This window comes from Pseudochaenichthys georgianus, unplaced genomic scaffold, assembly GCF_902827115.2.
Source record: "Pseudochaenichthys georgianus unplaced genomic scaffold, fPseGeo1.2 scaffold_1527_arrow_ctg1, whole genome shotgun sequence".
In the NCBI taxonomy this organism is placed as follows: domain Eukaryota; kingdom Metazoa; phylum Chordata; class Actinopteri; order Perciformes; family Channichthyidae; genus Pseudochaenichthys; species Pseudochaenichthys georgianus.
Window position 1 is genome coordinate 15,001 of NW_027262364.1, and position 17,407 is coordinate 32,407.

Sequence of the window (17,407 nt, forward strand, 5' to 3'; positions counted from 1 at the left end):
TTCGCTCCGACGGCGCGCACGAAGCTGTGGACGCGGCGCGAAGCACGCGATTGAAGGGGGCCGCGGAGAGTTCCATTTGTTCAACTCGGGCGTCAAATTCACGTGACGCGTTCTCGCGGAAGCCAATCAGCGGTGAGGATCTCAGCCTGCCGTCACTGACGTTCAACCAGAAAACATCAGCCGTTAGCTGTTAGCGGTTAGCACTCAGAGCTCACAGCTCCTCATATCTGTTCAGAAACTGTACAAAAGTTAAACAAGTACAAACCACAGACTGCCTGTGTCATGGAGAATACAGTCGCTGGTTTATTTATGTCTGTAGGCCGTTGTTGTGAGTGTGGAGTGAGCATATACAACGTTAGCTTAGCCCGTTAGCTTAGCCTGGTCCATTCAGTAAACACGCCTGCCGTCTGTCTGCAGACTTGTCAAAGCATTGATTCATGGTTTTTACTAACCGGTATCAGTGTGTTGTTACGTCGGCATCATTTAGAAACGTGTATTACAATTAAATCACGGTCAAATATGTTCATCTTGTTGTAGTTGTAGCCCCCGAGCCAGCGCGTCTTGTTTGAATGATGCGAGTAAACACAGCTGGCAGCCGCGGTGAAACTCGAGCGTTTAGAGCGAAGCGAATATTCGCATCGCGTCCGGTGTGAACGCAGCATAAGCACTGTCCTAACAAGGTGTTCGTTTTTATCGTGTTAAGTGCTCTCAAAATGTTCTGTAGCCTAAGAGAGGAGCAACAATTAGAAAAAGCACAGCAGAAATCAATGTGTAATGAAAATAACATAACAGCAATAAGAGGAACTGTGTTATCGCGTCCTGCTTGAGCCCCGGGGTTGCATTTTCCGATAGCTATCGTTAAAATAGTGCAGGAAGTTCTTGACGAATCACCCGAGTGAATATGTTGGCTGCTTAGTTAACCGAAGTGGAACACAGAGGTCCTTAATATCAGCGCTTCAGACGGATGAAGGTGAACTGACATCCATCCAGCAGAACATCTGGCTCTCCTGCTGCTGCCCGCCTGCAGTCATCTGAGCGTGTGTGTGTGTGTGTGTGTGTGTGTGTGTGTGTGTGTGTGTGTGTGTGTGTGTGTGTGTGTGTGTGTGTGTGTGTGTGTGTGTGTGTGTGTGTGTGTGTGTACGCTCAGTAATGGAGTGTTGGAGTCAGTTTGCTGATTGCGGTACTGCTGCTTTTTTCGCCCAATCAATGAGACTGTTAGACTAGTTTTCTTCTCTCTCTCTCTCTTTCTTCGATGTACACACACACACACACACACTCTCATTTGTTCTCTGTCATGTTTCTGTCGGTCTCACAGGCTCCATGTCAGTATCTGAGTATCTCGCTGACTCCACTCGTTCTCCTTTGTACTCGCTTGTGTTTCATCTTTACTTCCCTCTCTCCTCTTTCTCATCGAGCCCCAGTGCATGCTCTCGTTCTCAGCACCGCACTCCCCTTTCTCTCCCTCGTCTTTTCTCTAGATGGCTGTAAAACTTTCTACTTTTCTCGTCTCGTTCTTTAGGGAAACTGTCTCTCTGTCTATCCTCAGAGCTCGCCGAGAGACAGCAGCACTGTCAATTAACACACACACACACACACACACACAGAAAACGGAGACGGAACGAAAAAACTTCAAATGAACAACAAGCCGAGCTCCACTCATGCCCCTTTCACACCAACGCGGTTCCCGTTCTAGCTCCGTGCTTTCACTCTTCTGGTTCGGAACCGGTTTTGAAAGTTTCTCTGGTATAAAATGGGGGATGTTACCATAGCAACCGAGGCTAAACTGAATATCTTGACTACTTGTTGTTGCTATCCTATTGTGGCAGAAGCCGTTTTCTACAGGCACATTTTACCGGCGTATTTTTCATTATGATTCTACTTGTGATTGTCATGACAACCTGTGCAGCCCATGTATTGATTCCATCCGATAGCTGCTATAATACAAAACAACACGTCTGCCTGCTCTCCACTATGATCGATGACAGTGAACGGATGGTCAAAGTAAGGTACAAATAAACAGACTCACACGAAGCCTGGTTAGTGTTGCCTGACTTTATAAAGTGTGTGGCTGCGTTCTAGTCACTTTGCTCAGCGCTACTGCTTGTTACAACTTTCCTTTGCCGTGCTCGCCATAAGCTGTTATTGCTCAGGTTGATCCCGCCCCCACCCCGCCTCCGACGTAAGACTTAGAGGCGGCTCCGCTGCGGTGTGAACAGGAAAAACCGGTGCTTTTCAGGCTCTAGCTCCGAACCGGCCCTGGAACCGCGCTGGTGTGAAAGGGGCAATAGAGACAGCTGTCAAAGTAACCTATACACATCTGAATTAAGAAAGAATGTTTACTTATGTAGGAAGAGCAGAAGGTCTCAAAATACTACATGATTTCGAAATGTGAAAACAATATGGACGCTACAGAGAAGATGTGTTGTATTTCATTAATCAAAGCATTCAAAAACAACACATTGATATATGATTGCAAGTTATTGATGATATTGAGAAAGTGAAACAAAAAATGGCTCCTATCCGAACCAAGATTGACATCACTGTAAGCAGAAAGTTGCTAGCTGACAAATGGACATACTGACACTCGAAACCGAGCCGAAAAAGAGTTACACGCTGAGCGACACAGCTTAAGTAAGAAAGTGTGTTTAATTATGTAAGAAGAGCAGAACTTCACTTTAGTTTGAAATGTGAAAACAAGATGGACGCTACAGAGAAGAGGAAGTGTGTTATTTCATTTATAGACGGCCTTAAACACGTTGATATCTGTTTGCAAGTTATTGTTCCTACCTGAGGGGTGTTAGAGCGGGTTTTCTAGATCGGGAAATAATTGTTCAAGTTGTTTTGACACCACTTGACCTCAGCATATAAATGCTCTACCAATGTGGAGAATTGGCATCCTCTTCTAAACGAAATGGGTTCTGCCTCGTCCTTAGTCCAAGGTTGACAAAAGTTGGGGCTGCTCGCTGACAGACAAACACACACTCGAACTGAGATGAAAAAACATTGCGTTCTTGTCAATAGACATGAGATACAGCCTCACGATGAGTTGCACGAAAACACGGACGCTACACACTGAGGGTAACGACCAGAGGAGGGAAGTAGTGGAGTACAACAACTTTGTTACTTTACTTAAGTACATTTTTCTGGTACCAGTACTTTACTCCACTACTTATCTTTCTGACGACTTTTTACTTTGACTTCTTACATGTTGAACTCAAATACCTGTACTTTCTACTTCTCACACGTTGAACTCAAATACCTGTACTTTCTACTTCTTACATGTTGAACTCAAATACCTGTACTTTCTACTTCTTACATGTTGAACTCAAATACCTGTACTTTCTACTTCTCTCATGTTGAACCCAAATACCTGTACTTTCTACTTCTCACATGTTGAACTCAAATACCTGTACTTTCTACTTCTCTCATGTTGAACCCAAATACCTGTACTTTCTACTTCTCACATGTTGAACTCAAATACCTGTACTTTCTACTTCTCACATGTTGAACTCAAATACCTGTACTTTCTACTTCTTACATGTTGAACTCAAATACCTGTACTTTCTACTTCTTACATGTTGAACTCAAATACCTGTACTTTCTACTTCTTACATGTTGAACTCAAATACCTGTATTTTCTACTTCTTACATGTTGAACTCAAATACCTGTACTTTCTACTTCTTACATGTTGAACACAAATACCTGTACTTTCTACTTCTTACATGTTGAACTCAAATACCTGTACTTTCTACTTCTTACATGTTGAACTCAAATACCTGTACTTTCTACTTCTTACATGTTGAACTCAAATACCTGTACTTTCTACTTCTTACATGTTGAACTCAAATACCTGTACTTTCTACTTCTTACATGTCAACGTTGCAGTTGTTCAGCATGGAAACATTCATTAGCTAACAATGACATTATTGTTCTATTGATATAAAGGAAGGTCAGGTACTCTTTAAAGCAGCTGCTAGCTATGGGTACTTTTTACTGAAGGACACTTCAAAGCCACTTTACTTTTACTTGAGTAAAGAAGTTTAGTCAGTACTTCTACTTTCACCAGAGTATTTGTACTTCAACTTGAGTAAAGGATGTGTGTACTTTTGCCATCTCTGGTAACGACCATCTTTAGTTAGAAAAGTAATTATGTAAGAATCATAGTGAATATAACATCAGCATTAACAACAACACACAGACAATGGGTGACAGGTGCATGCTGGGTGTTTTGCAGAGATCTCGTTCCGGGTGTGGCAGTGCGGCGGCTCTCTGGAGATCCTGCCCTGCAGCAGAGTGGGTCACGTCTTCAGGAAGAAACACCCGTACGTCTTCCCCGAGGGGAACGCCAACACCTACATCAAGTAAGTCTGAACGAGCCTTTACTCGTATTAATATCCACACCGAAGCAGGGCACCGAGTTGTCTCGCTTCTGAGCGGTTCATAGATACTCTTTGGTTTCAACCAGCTCATCCACCAGCAGTGAACGTTCCCTCTTGTCGTGGCCCTCTCCCCTCCCTGAGGGCCACCACACCGGCAACAACTGTGATGACGTCTTTTATTCTCATCACCATGGCCTGATGTTTGTGATCAATGTCGATCTCCTAAGAAAGCTGCTGTATCAGAAATCTGCTTTTAGGGGTTTCTTTATTAAATAAAGACTGAAATACTGAAGAACCCTCCGCGAGGTGAGGCCCCTTCCCGCGAGGTGAGGCCCCCTCCGCGAGATGAGGCCCCCTCCTGCGAGTTGAGGCCCCCTCCGCGAGGTGAGGCCCCTTCCTGCGAGGTGAGGCCCCTTCCTGCGAGGTGAGGCCCCCTCCGCGAGGTGAGGCCCCCTCCGCGAGATGAGGCCCCCTCCGCGAGGTGAGGCCCCCTCCGCGAGATGAGGCCCCCTCCGCGAGATGAGGCCCCCTCCGCGAGATGAGGCCCCCTCCGCGAGATGAGGCCCCCTCCGCGAGGTGAGGCCCCCTCCGCGAGGTGAGGCCCCCTCCGCGAGGTGAGGCCCCCTTCGCGAGGTGAGACGGATGAGGCCCCCTCCGTGAGGTGAGGCCCCTTCCGCGAGATGAGGTCCCCTCCGCGAGGTGAGGCCCTCTCCGCGAGGTGAGGCCCCTTCCGCGAGATGAGGTCCCCTCCGCGAGGTGAGGCCCGCTCCGCGAGGTGAGGCCCCCTCCGCGAGATGAGGCCCCCTCCGCGAGATGAGGCCCCCTCCGCGAGATGAGGCCCCCTCCGCGAGGTGAGGCCCCCTCCGCGAGATGAGGCCCCCTCCGCGAGATGAGGCCCCCTCCGCGAGATGAGGCCCCCTCCGCGAGGTGAGGCCCCCTCCGCGACGTGAGGCCCCCTTCGCGAGGTGAGACGGATGAGGCCCCCTCCGCGAGGTGAGGCCCCTTCCGCGAGATGAGGTCCCCTCCGCGAGGTGAGGCCCTCTCCGCGAGGTGAGGCCCCTTCCGCGAGATGAGGTCCCCTCCGCGAGGTGAGGCCCTCTCCGCGAGGTGTGGCCCCCTCCGCGAGGTCTGCGTGATCGGCCTGTAGGGAGGGGCGGTCCTGAGTAGTACCTACTAGTATTTTCTTAGTCTGTTAATTTGAGGCGTCTAGAGTTGTGTTGTATCTCTAGCCATTCATATTGGCTTGCATTTGGCATGAAGGTCAAGTGTGTGAAGGTCAAGTGTGTGAAGGTCAAGTGTGTGAATGTGAAGTGTTTGTTTTAATTCACTGGCAGAAAGGAAGCGTGAGAGTCGCCTATATCAGAAACATGCATAACTCAAGGGCTCTTTGTGAATTTGTGATTGTTCTTTCAAAAGATTAAAACGCTTTACTGTCATATGCACAACAGCTACAGTGCAGTCTCAGGCTCCTTCAACAATGCAACATCTTGTATATTTAACATGTTAAGTTGTCCCGTGACATGAAGCCATTACTCTGAAACCCTGGCACTGACACACTAACCTTTGTCTCCAACTGATAATAACCCCACTCACATGTCCTGCTGCCTGACTGCCTGCCTGCCTGCTGCCTGACTGCCTGACTGCCTGACTGCCTGACTGCCTGCCTGCCTGCTTCCTGACTGCCTGACTGCCTGACTGCCTGACTGCCTGACTGCCTGCCTGCCTGCTGCCTGACTGCCTGCCTGCCTGCTTCCTGACTGCCTGACTGCCTGCTTCCTGACTGCCTGACTGCCTGACTGCCTGACTGCCTGACTGCCTGACTGCCTGACTGCCTGCTTCCTGCTGCCTGACTGCCTGACTGCCTGCCTGCCTGACTGCCTGATGCGGCTGATGCAGGAAGCAGCGCCTGAGCTGCGTGTCGCCGCGCTGAAAGCTGTTCACGTCATTGTTAAAGTGGATTTACAGCTGCCTGCGAGCCGTTGAGCTGCGAGGACAATATCATCCTATTAGCATAAGCTGTATTCTGTTCTGCGCTCCTTTCAAACCGTTCAAACAGAAATATGTTTACAGGCACTCCGATAATCCATTAACAGGACTAATGTGCTCAGGCGGCATGTGGATTGATCTCGTATAAATGATTAATTATCGCTACAAAGAGGACTCTGGTAACATTTAGATTACAAACCGAGAGCACTTTTAAACATTACTACGTTATCATAGTGTTATATAGTAAGAAGTAAGGACATAGAAAAGTCTAAATCATGAGAAAGTATGCAAGAAAATTATGTAATATCCAGTATGAGTATAGTATAGTATTGTATACTGTAGTATAGCCTTGTCTATTAGGGTATAGTAGAGCCAGTCACGCAGACTATCTCCTCTTTACTCTTCTCTCTGTGAGGAGCAGAAAGTTCAGCTTCAGAACAAAGTGGAAAACAAACAATGGCATAACATATTATTAATATGTCGGGTCGTAATAGATTTATTTATTTTCTTCTCAGAGTGTACCAGAATGTGAAGTTTATATAGTATTTCTAAAAATCTCCTGGGGGAGCATCCCCCCAGACCCCCTTCTGCGGTTGGGTTTTCAGCATGTGTGCCTTTTTATATAGTTCAGCTTTGATTCCATCATCTCATTAAACCTTTTTTTAAAGCATACTTAGTTCTGTGAAGGGATATAAGGGACACTGTACTTCCCTTTCATTCATAATGTTTGCTGAAAAGCGTATATATTACAGCACGATTTTTTGTTGAATAGATTGTGGTTCGAAATGTTGGGTCGTGATTTATTGACAAAGTAAAAAGTGGGTCCCGAGGCCTGACCAGTTGAGAACCACTGCTCTAGTAGAGTATACTGTAGTCCAGCCTTGTCTAGAGTATGGTATAATATATTCTAGTATAGAATTGTAGAGTATACTATAGTATAGTAAGATCCAGTGCTTCTCAAACTTTGTTCAGTAATGTCCCCCCTTTGAAACATTTTCTCAGCCAAGTACCCCCTGACCGACCCCGAACATTTTTGATCGAAAAAGCCGAAACAAATAATTCCAATATAGTCAGGGCTGCACATAACTGGTACGCAGGTGCGCACCCCCCGCCAAAAAAGGAGCACCGGTTCATTTGAAAAAAGTCGCATTTTCGAGAGAGAGAGAGAGAGAGAGAGAGAGAGAGAGAGAGAGAGAGAGAGAGAGAGAGAGAGAGAGAGAGAGAGAGAGAGAGAGAGAGAGAGAGAGAGAGAGAGAGATATTAGAGTTGCATAAGAACTGGTAAGATAGCAGGGTTTCCCACACATAGACTTTACTTGGGCCGCCCAGGTATCTTAACGGCCACCAAAGTATAATTCGCGAGCCATTTAGGATTAATTGTTTTAATCCGTCCGCGAGCTCGACGGCATCTGCGATCCCTCGCTCTACCCCTCGCTATCGCTTTATGCGCTCCGCACAGTAACCCTGCTGCGAACAGTTCACGAGCGTGCTCACTAGCGTGCTCACTAGCACACCCCCCCCCTTCATAAAGTCAAGTACCCCTCAAAAGGTCCGGTTTATTTCATTTTAAGGATGCGCACCAAGCAACATCTCCAGGTGCTCCTTTGAGAACCAGGGCAAAAAATGTGCACCCCTGAATATAGTGATGTGATGTATTAACTCCGTCATGCATGCATTACAACAAACTAAGGATATTTTCATTTTATGCATGAAAAAAAATAACATAACGGAAAAAAATGTAAACTGATTTTTCCATGGAGTTTTTCAACTGAAGTAATATCTGTTTAACAAACCAATGGACAAAATTATATATTATGCAAAACTATAAAATACAATACACCAATTTGACATGTTTATACGAGGACTTGGTGGTTCTAGGAATATTTTAAGTAAAATTGTGTTTTCTATTTAAGTTATTGTACTAAGATTATTTTTGTAATCATGCATGGTATTTTTTTAATTAACTTTTTCCGTTTTTTTTTAATCTCACGTACCCCCTGCAGTACCCCAACGTACCCCTAGGGGTCCGCGTAGAATCACTGTTTTAGAGTATAGTATTGTATAGTAATATAGCATACTATAGTGTAGTATAGTATTGTAAAGTATAGTATAGCTTAGTCTATAGTATAATACAATCTTGTAACATATAATATAGTATTACCCAGTGTAGTATAGCTAGTATACAGTACATACAATACACCTTTAAATATATTACATAGTTGCCATGTTTTCTCAAATACATGCTATATAGCCTTTAATTCCCAAGATAACGTTTTTAATTGTCCCATTTATTTTGTGAATTTCCACATAAAGGCCAAACCCAGCCTCGGCATGAATTGAAAGGCACTGTGGGGAACACTTCACATGAGAAACAGACGTATAAGACGGCGAAAGTGAGCTCACAGAAACTAAATTACAGCACTTCATCTCAAAAGAACTCCTGGGATCTGCTGCGTGTCGCACGCAGAGGATGAAGAACTCAGTGGCGAACCGTGTCTATCGCAACTAGACCTTCTGTAGACACACCCCCCCCCCCCCCCCCCGCGGCATTATAATGTCCGTCTCTTCACTGAATTGTCGTCTTAAACGGTACTCGCAACAATTCTGCAACAACTTCATCTCCACCTGTTGCACTCGTCATTTCAACGTTAAAACAATAAAACGGCATGAATTGCTTCGTCGCATTCATCTAGGTCCTCTGTCTCGAGCCAGTTAACTAGCGGGCCTTCTAGAACACCCTGGCACCGAGGGGAACTCTGAAAGAACACGCCCATTGGCTACACATCAATATCTGATTGGCTGATCAAACTGTCAGTCCAAACGTACGCTCTCATTCAGTGCCACGGCCAGGGCCTTCGATCAAGGATGTAGAATACCTGGTTGAAGGATATTCTACCCAGAGACCCAGAACGAGATCTGATTGGTTGCTTTCTTTTCTAACACAACACCACTCAATGCGTAGCGCATGGACCGAGAAGGACAAACACATCAACGACACAGATACCATTCTGATTTATTCATTTTATTACATTTTATTTATATAATTAAATCGATCCTTTGTTTGTTTTATCTGAGTGTTCCAGGGTATTCTCTGGATACCTTGAAGGCCGTGACGGTTCGCCACTGGAAGAACTCCTGTAGAAGTTCAGTAAGTCAGGAACCTCAGCATGTGAGCAAGGCATTAACGCTGCCAGGGTTGGAAGCTGAGGATCCTTTATAGGCTTCGGACGAGTTTAGTTCCCAAGCTGAAGACTCCCGCTGATCAACGGCACTTTAGAGCAAAGCCTGCGCGGCGGCTCGTAGAAACGTACGGTTTTCCGTCGACACAAGAACCAGACTTTTCCCTGCTTCAGTCGCTCTGTTTTCTCCCTGATGGCCACTATCGAGGCAGCATCTGTTTTTTAGCAGACGACGATGTGTTTTATTCGTATTTGTGATCGCATGTTGTTCTGCTGGTTAATTAGCTGGAGGCGCTGTGTGTGAGGAATATGCTGAATAAAAATGGCTTCTAAATAATTTGATTACAAAGATTATGCTGCTTCTCCCTCGTCGAAGCCTGCTGCGGTGTCTCCTCGCACGCGTGTGTGTGTGTGTGTGTGTGTGTGTGTGTGTGTGTGTGTGTGTGTGTGTGTGTGTGTGTGTGTGTGTGTGTGTTTAATTGTGAGCCTGTGCATGACACGTATTTATGTTTATACGCCTACCAGCGACTCGTATCCTCTCTCTCTTCCCCTTTCATTAAACCGCCAACGCCACTGTGTGTGTTGCCTGTAATGGAGGGTTTCTGTCATTTCAATGAGATAGTTCACAACTCACAGAAACTCAGCTAATTGTAGCTAATTACCAGAGAGAGAGAGAGAGAGAGAGAGAGAGAGAGAGAGAGAGAGAGAGAGAGAGAGAGAGAGAGAGAGAGAGAGAGAGAGAGAGAGAGAGAGAAAATTAGTAAATGGGGGAGAGAGACGGAGGAAATGTTCCCCTCTGGAGCTGGAATAAATGCAGTACAGCAGAAGGGAGGGTTTACAGCAGGTTTCAACACAATATATGTGGATCGGAAAACGTGGATGTTTTCACTATAATATCAACTGTAGGTTTGTTGTTGGCAAAGTTAAACAAGAGGTCACGGCAATGTAATAATAATAATAATAATATATTAATTTTATATCGCGCTTGAGAAACAAAACACAACAGAAAATCAGTCAGGAGGAAGTTGATTGAGAGGGGGCGGGGCTTATGGATAGAGAGTTGAAGAGGTGGGTTTTGAGGCGGGACTGGAACGGGGTGAGGGACTCAGACTCACGGAGGTCTTGGGGGAGGGAGTTCCAGAGCTTCGGGGCTGCCACAGAGAAGGCTCTGTCCCCGAAGCTCCGGAGTCTGGCCTTGGGGATGGAAAGCAAACCGGCTAAGGAGGATCTGAGGGACCGGGGTGGTTGGTAGAGGATGAGGAGGTCAGTGTGCATCCAAAAATGTGCATATTTACATTTTCAAGGAGTGTTTGATTACATTAGAAATGTTTGGTAATACAATTTACCAAACATTTGTAAATTCTCGTGGATCCTGAGTCGTGGATCCTGAGTCGTGGGTCCTGAGTCGTGGGTCCTGACTCGTGGATCCTGAGTCGTGGGTCCTGAGTCGTGGGTCCTGACTCGTGGATCCTGACTCGTGGATCCTGAGGCGTGGATCCTGAGTCGTGTATCCTTAGTCGTGGATTCTGACCCGTGGGTCCTGAGTCGTGGATCCTGAGTCGTGGGTCCTGAGTCGTGGGTCCTGACTCGTGGATCCTGACTCGTGGATCCTGAGTCGTGGATCCTTAGTCGTGGATTCTGACCCGTGGATTCTGAGTCGTGGATCCTGAGTCGTGGGTCCTGAGTCGTGGGTCCTGCGTCGTGGATCCCGACTCGTGGATCCTGAGTCGTGGATCCTGACTCGTGAATCCTGAGTCGTCGATTCTGACTCGTGGATCCTGACTCGTGAATCCTGAGTCGTCGATTCTGACTCGTGGATCCTGACTCGTGGATCCTGACTCGTGGATCCTGACTCGTGGGTCCTGAGTCGTGGATCCTGAGTCGTGGATCCTGAGTCGTGGGTCCTGACTCGTGGATCCTGAGTCATGGGTCCTGACTCGTGGATCCTGAGTCGTGGATTCTGAGTCGTGGATCCTGAGTCGTGGATCCTGAGTCGTGGGTCCTGACTCGTGGATCCTGAGTCGTGGATTCTGAGTCGTGGATCCTGAGTCGTGGATCCTGACTCGTGGGTCCTGACGCGTGGATCCTGAGTCGTAGATCCCGACTCGTGGATCCCGAGTCGTGGATCCCGAGTCGTGGATCCCGACTCGTGGATCCCGACTCGTGGATCCCGACTCGTGGATCCCGACTCGTGGATCCTTTGTCGTGGATCCTTTGTCGTGGATCCTGAGTCGTGGATCCTGACACGTGGATCCTGACTCGTGGATTCTGACTCGTGGATCCTGACTCGTGGATCCTGACTCGTGGATCCTGAGTCGTGGATTCTGAGTCGTGGATCCTGAGTCGTGGATCATGAGACGTGGATCCTGAGTCGTGGATCCTGACTCGTGGATCCTGACACGTGGATCCTGACTCGTGGATCCTGACTCGTGGATCCTGAGTCGTGGATTCTGAGTCGTGGATCCTGAGTCGTGGATCATGAGACGTGGATCCTGAGTCGTGGATCCTGACTCGTGGATCCTGACTCGTGGATTCTGACTCGTGGATCCTGACTCGTGGATTCTGACTCGTGGATCCTGAGTCGTGGATCCTGACTCGTGGATCCTGACACGTGGATCCTGACTCGTGGATCCTGACTCGTGGATCCTGAGTCGTGGATTCTGAGTCGTGGATCCTGAGTCGTGGATCCTGAGTCGTGGATCCTGACTCGTGGATCCTGACTCGTGGATCCTGACACGTGGATCCTGACTCGTGGATTCTGACTCGTGGATCCTGACTCGTGGATCCTGACTCGTGGATCCTGACTCGTGGGTCCTGAGTCGTAGATCCTGACTCGTGGGTCCTGAGTCGTAGATCCTGAGTCGTGGATCGTGAGTCGTGGATCCTGACTCGTGGATCCTGAGTCGTGGGTCCTGAGTCGTGGATCCTGACTCGTGGATCCTGACTCGTGAATCCTGAGTCGTCGATTCTGACTCGTGGATCCTGACTCGCGGATCCCGACTCGCGGATCCTGACTCGCGGATCCCGACTCGTGGATCCTGACTCGCGGATCCCGACTCGCGGATCCCGACTCGCGGATCCCGACTCGCGGATCCCGACTCGTGGGTCCTAAGTGGTGGCAGGATCCTCCCACAGGATTGTTGCCATCCACCTGGATCCATCGTCTTATGATAGACCCATGCATTGTCCAGCACTTGGTCTACCTATGTTGTAAATGTATTATATTTTTGATTTACACACGGCATCTATCGCACGTCTGTCCGTCCTGGAGAGAGGTCCCTCCTCTGTTTCTCCTCGAGGTTTCTAACATTGTTCCCCATTACCTGTGGGGTTTTCTTTGGAAGTTGTTCCTTGTCCAATGTGAGGGTCCAAGGACAGAGGGGGTCTTATTCATATTCTGTACAAACTGTAAAGTCCACTGAGACAAATGACCAATAATACTTTTCAGCCCGAATAGCAAATGTACTGTTTACCTCGTAAAGACCGCGGCTATAACTCTGTTTCAGGAACACACGTCGCACAGCGGAGGTTTGGATGGACGACTTCCGTCTCTTTTACTACTCGGCTCGACCTGCGGCACGGGGGAAATCCTACGGAGAGTAAGAGCACATTGTCTCACACACACACTTCATGTGTCCCCTCTTCTTCACGTCTCTTCTACATCAACATGTGTCCCCTCTTCTTCATGTCTCTTCTACATCAACATGTGTCCCCTCTTCTCCATGTCTCTTCTACATCAACATGTGTCCTCTCTTCTTCATGTCTCTTCTACATCAACATGTGTCCCCTCTTCTCCATGTCTCTTCTACATCAACATGTGTCCCCTCTTCTTCATGTCTCTTCTACATCAACATGTGTCCCCTCTTCTTCATGTCTCTTCAACATCAACATGTGTCCCCTCTTCTTCATGTCTCTTCTACATCAACATGTGTCCCCTCTTCTTCATGTCTCTTCTACATCAACATGTGTCTCCTCTTCTTCATGTCCCTTCTACATCACCATGTGTCCCCTCTTCTTCATGTCTCTTCTACATCAACATGTGTCCCCTCTTCTTCATGTCTCTTCTACATCAACATGTGTCCCCTCTTCTCCATGTCTCTTCTACATCAACACGTGTCCCCTCTTCTTCATGTATCTTCTACATCGACACGTGTCCCCTCTTCTTCCTGTCTCTTCTACATCGACACGTGTCCCCTCTTCTTCATGTCTCTTCTACATCGACACGTGTCCCCTCTTCTCCATGTCTCTTCTACATCGACATGTGTCCCCTCTTCTCCATGTCTCTTCTACATCAACATGTGTCCCCTCTTCTTCATGTCTCTTCTACATCAACATGTGTCCCCTCTTCTCCATGTCTCTTCTACATCAACATGTGTCCCCTCTTCTTCATGTCTCTTCTACATCAACATGTGTCCCCTCTTCTTCATGTCTCTTCTACATCAACATGTGTCCCCTCTTCTTCATGTCTCTTCTACATCAACATGTGTCCCCTCTTCTTCATGTCTCTTCTACATCAACATGTGTCTCCTCTTCTTCATGTCCCTTCTACATCACCATGTGTCCCCTCTTCTTCATGTCTCTTCTACATCAACATGTGTCCCCCTCTTCTCCATGTCTCTTCTACATCAACATGTGTCCCCTCTTCTTCATGTCTCTTCTACATCAACATGTGTCCCCTCTTCTTCATGTCTCTTCTACATCAACATGTGTCCCCTCTTCTCCATGTCTCTTCTATATCAACACGTGTCCCCTCTTCTTCATGTCTCTTCTACATCAACATGTGTCCCCCTCTTCTCCATGTCTCTTCTACATCAACATGTGTCCCCTCTTCTTCATGTCTCTTCTACATCAACACGTGTCCCCTCTTCTTCATGTCTCTTCTACATCAACATGTGTCCCCTCTTCTTCATGTCTCTTCTACATCAACATGTGTCCCCTCTTCTTCATGTCTCTTCTACATCAACATGTGTCCCCTCTTCTTCATGTCTCTTCTACATCAACATGTGTCTCCTCTTCTTCATGTCTCTTTTACATCAACATGTGTCCCCTCTTCTTCATGTCTCTTCTACATCAACATGTGTCCCCTCTTCTTCATGTCTCTCCTACATCAACATGTGTCCCCTCTTCTTCATGTCTCTCCTACATCAACATGTGTCCCCTCTTCTTCTCATGTCTCTTCTACATCAACATGTGTCCCCTCTTCTTCATGTCTCTTCTACATCAAACATGTGTCCCCTCTTCTCATGTCTCTTCTACATCAACATGTGTCCCCTCTTCTTCATGTCTCTTCTACATCAACATGTGTCCCCTCTTTCTCCATGTCTCTTCTACATCAACATGTGTCCCCTCTTCTTCATGTTCTCTTCTACATCAACATGTGTCCCCTCTTCTCCATGTCTCTTTCTACATCAACATGTGTCCCCTCTTCTTCATGTCTCTTCTACATCAACATGTGTCCCCTCTTCTTCATGTCTCTTCTACATCAACATGTGTCTCCCTCTTCTTCATGTCTCTTTTACATCAACATGTGTCCCCTCTTCTTCATGTCTCTTCTACATCAACATGTGTCCCCTCTTCTTCATGTCTCTTCTACATCAACATGTGTCCCCTCTTCTTCATGTCTCTTCTACATCAACATGTGTCCCCTCTTCTTCATGTCTCTTCTACATCAACATGTGTCCCCTCTTCTCCGTGTCTCTTCTACATCAACATGTGTCCCCTCTTCTTCGTGTCTCTTCTACATCAACATGTGTCCCCTCTTCTCCAGTGTCTCTTCTACATCAACATGTGTCCCCTCTTCTTCAGTGTCTCTTTACATCAACATGTGTCCCCTCTTCTTCATGTCTCTTCTACATCAACATGTGTCTCCTCTTCTTCATGTCTCTTCTACATCAACATGTGTCCCCTCTTCTTCATGTCTCTTCTACATCAACATGTGTCCCCTCTTCTTCATGTCTCTTCTACATCAACATGTGTCCCCTCTTCTTCATGTCTCTTCTACATCAACATGTGTCCCCTCTTCTTCATGTCTCTTCCACATCAACATGTGTCCCCTCTGTGGAAAGAGACTCTGAAAGTTTCAGGAACAAAGATTTTCTCTCTTTTTGATCAATTTCTATAAAAACCTGTCTGAAATGAGCTGATCAGATTTTGGCCACTTTGTGATGTCATAACGATGTGTTGTCTTGAGTAACCATTAGCCAATCAGCAACAAGGTAACCCCCCCCCCCCCCCCCCCTTATCACCTGAATGTCCTCTAGAGCTCCATTGAGTTCTTTGTAACCAAATGTCTCTCAGAGGGGCGTGGGGAGGGGCTCCTTATTTTCATCTAAAGTCACAGACAGAGAATCAGCACTTTGGAAACAGGGCTGAAACAGAGGGGATTATGGGTAATGCTGCAATGGCCTGTTTGGTGTTTCAGCCAATCAGAGACAGGCTCTGGATATATCTATATATTGATGAAGAACAGTTGAATAGGGGACCTCTTTAAATTGTTTTATTGTAACCTATTTTAATTTCCTGTCAGCTTTACTTCAAGGGGATTTCATTAGGATCACTGTTGATGTTTTATCTTGTGCTCTATTTATTTTAATATTGTTGTTATGTGTTCTTCTTGTTCTGTAAAGCTGCTTTGCAAATGAAGTGTATTAAGATACAATAGAATAAAATGAAGAATACAAATAGTTACATAAAGAAGTAGAAGTGTGAATAACATATAACAGTGAAAACATGTGTTTAATACAATATATACAATAGTGTAAACATAATAACTGTGATATTAATAATGAATATCATACAAATTATGACTACTTATAATAGAAATAAGTTGAGTAATTCATCATTATGTTGGCGGAGTATTGATAGTAATCGTTAAACCTTTACCTGCAATATACCCCTTCTTGTTTCTGGGTGTCCTCTTGTTTATCCCATCAAATAATGGAATAACACAACTTCAGTAAAATGCCATTTTTATGCCAACAAAGGTGGCTTTGCAGATTGTTACAACTTGCAGAAGGTGACAGAAATATAAACTCTTAAAAAGCAGTTACACACTCCTCTGCAGCTGTGCTTCATCACGATGTCGCTAAACCCCTGTGACTCAAACAGGGCCATCAAGCAGTCTGTTTATCGATCTGCCATCGTGCCGACAATGGACTGATTCAAGCGGAGAGAATAGGGAACACGTGTTCAGTCCCCGGACACTTACCATGGTAATAAAGAGGAACCGCACACCTCCTTTATGTTGCTGATGACATGCGATAGATAAAGGGTTGTGTTGTCGCTCTCTAAACGTGAAGTATTACGCCTAACATGAGTGACAGTTTTGTCCCTGAATTGAGAGTGAGTTCCCGACATGTTATAAATTCAAGATAGCGAAAACGCAGCAGGAACTTGTTGTGGTTAAATGTCAGTGTTTATCTGCCAGGCACAGGAAAACAGTGACATTTAAACAAAGCTGTCAGATTGTACCTGCACTTTCACATCACACACACACATCACACACACATCACACCTCCGTTATTATCCTGGTGGTGGATTTATCTTTCGCTATCTGTGAAAATAATGCTACGTTTTTCGATATTTAATGACCAATTCTGCTGGTTTTATGTTAGTATCAGTCTACGCTACTTATCTGTGTGTGTGTGTGTGTGTGTGTGTGTGTGTGTGTGTGTGTGTGTGTGTGTGTGTGTGTGTGTGTGTGTGTGTGTGTGTGTGTGTGTGTGTGTGTGTGTGTGTGTGTGTGTGTCACCAGTGTCCGAGGCCGAGTGGAACTCCGCAAGAAGCTCAAGTGCAAATCCTTTAAGTGGTACTTGGACAACGTCTACCCAGAGCTCAAGTAAGTACAACCAGTGTGTGTGTGTG

General features: G+C 46.3%; 1 protein-coding gene across 1 annotated transcript in view; it reads left to right on the forward strand.

Annotated features, from left to right (window-relative positions):
• The window catches only part of LOC117441163 (polypeptide N-acetylgalactosaminyltransferase 16-like), a gene marked incomplete at its 5' end in the record, with an annotated part of 32,272 nt that extends 14,887 nt beyond the window's left edge, over positions 1 to 17,385 (forward strand). Inside the window, 3 exons of the mRNA XM_034077368.1 lie at positions 4,236 to 4,362; positions 13,051 to 13,143; positions 17,298 to 17,385. Coding sequence (XP_033933259.1) covers positions 4,236 to 4,362; positions 13,051 to 13,143; positions 17,298 to 17,385 — 308 coding nt within the window. The remainder of the gene's footprint in view (positions 1 to 4,235; positions 4,363 to 13,050; positions 13,144 to 17,297) is intronic.
• Positions 17,386 to 17,407: the final 22 nt, after the last annotated feature.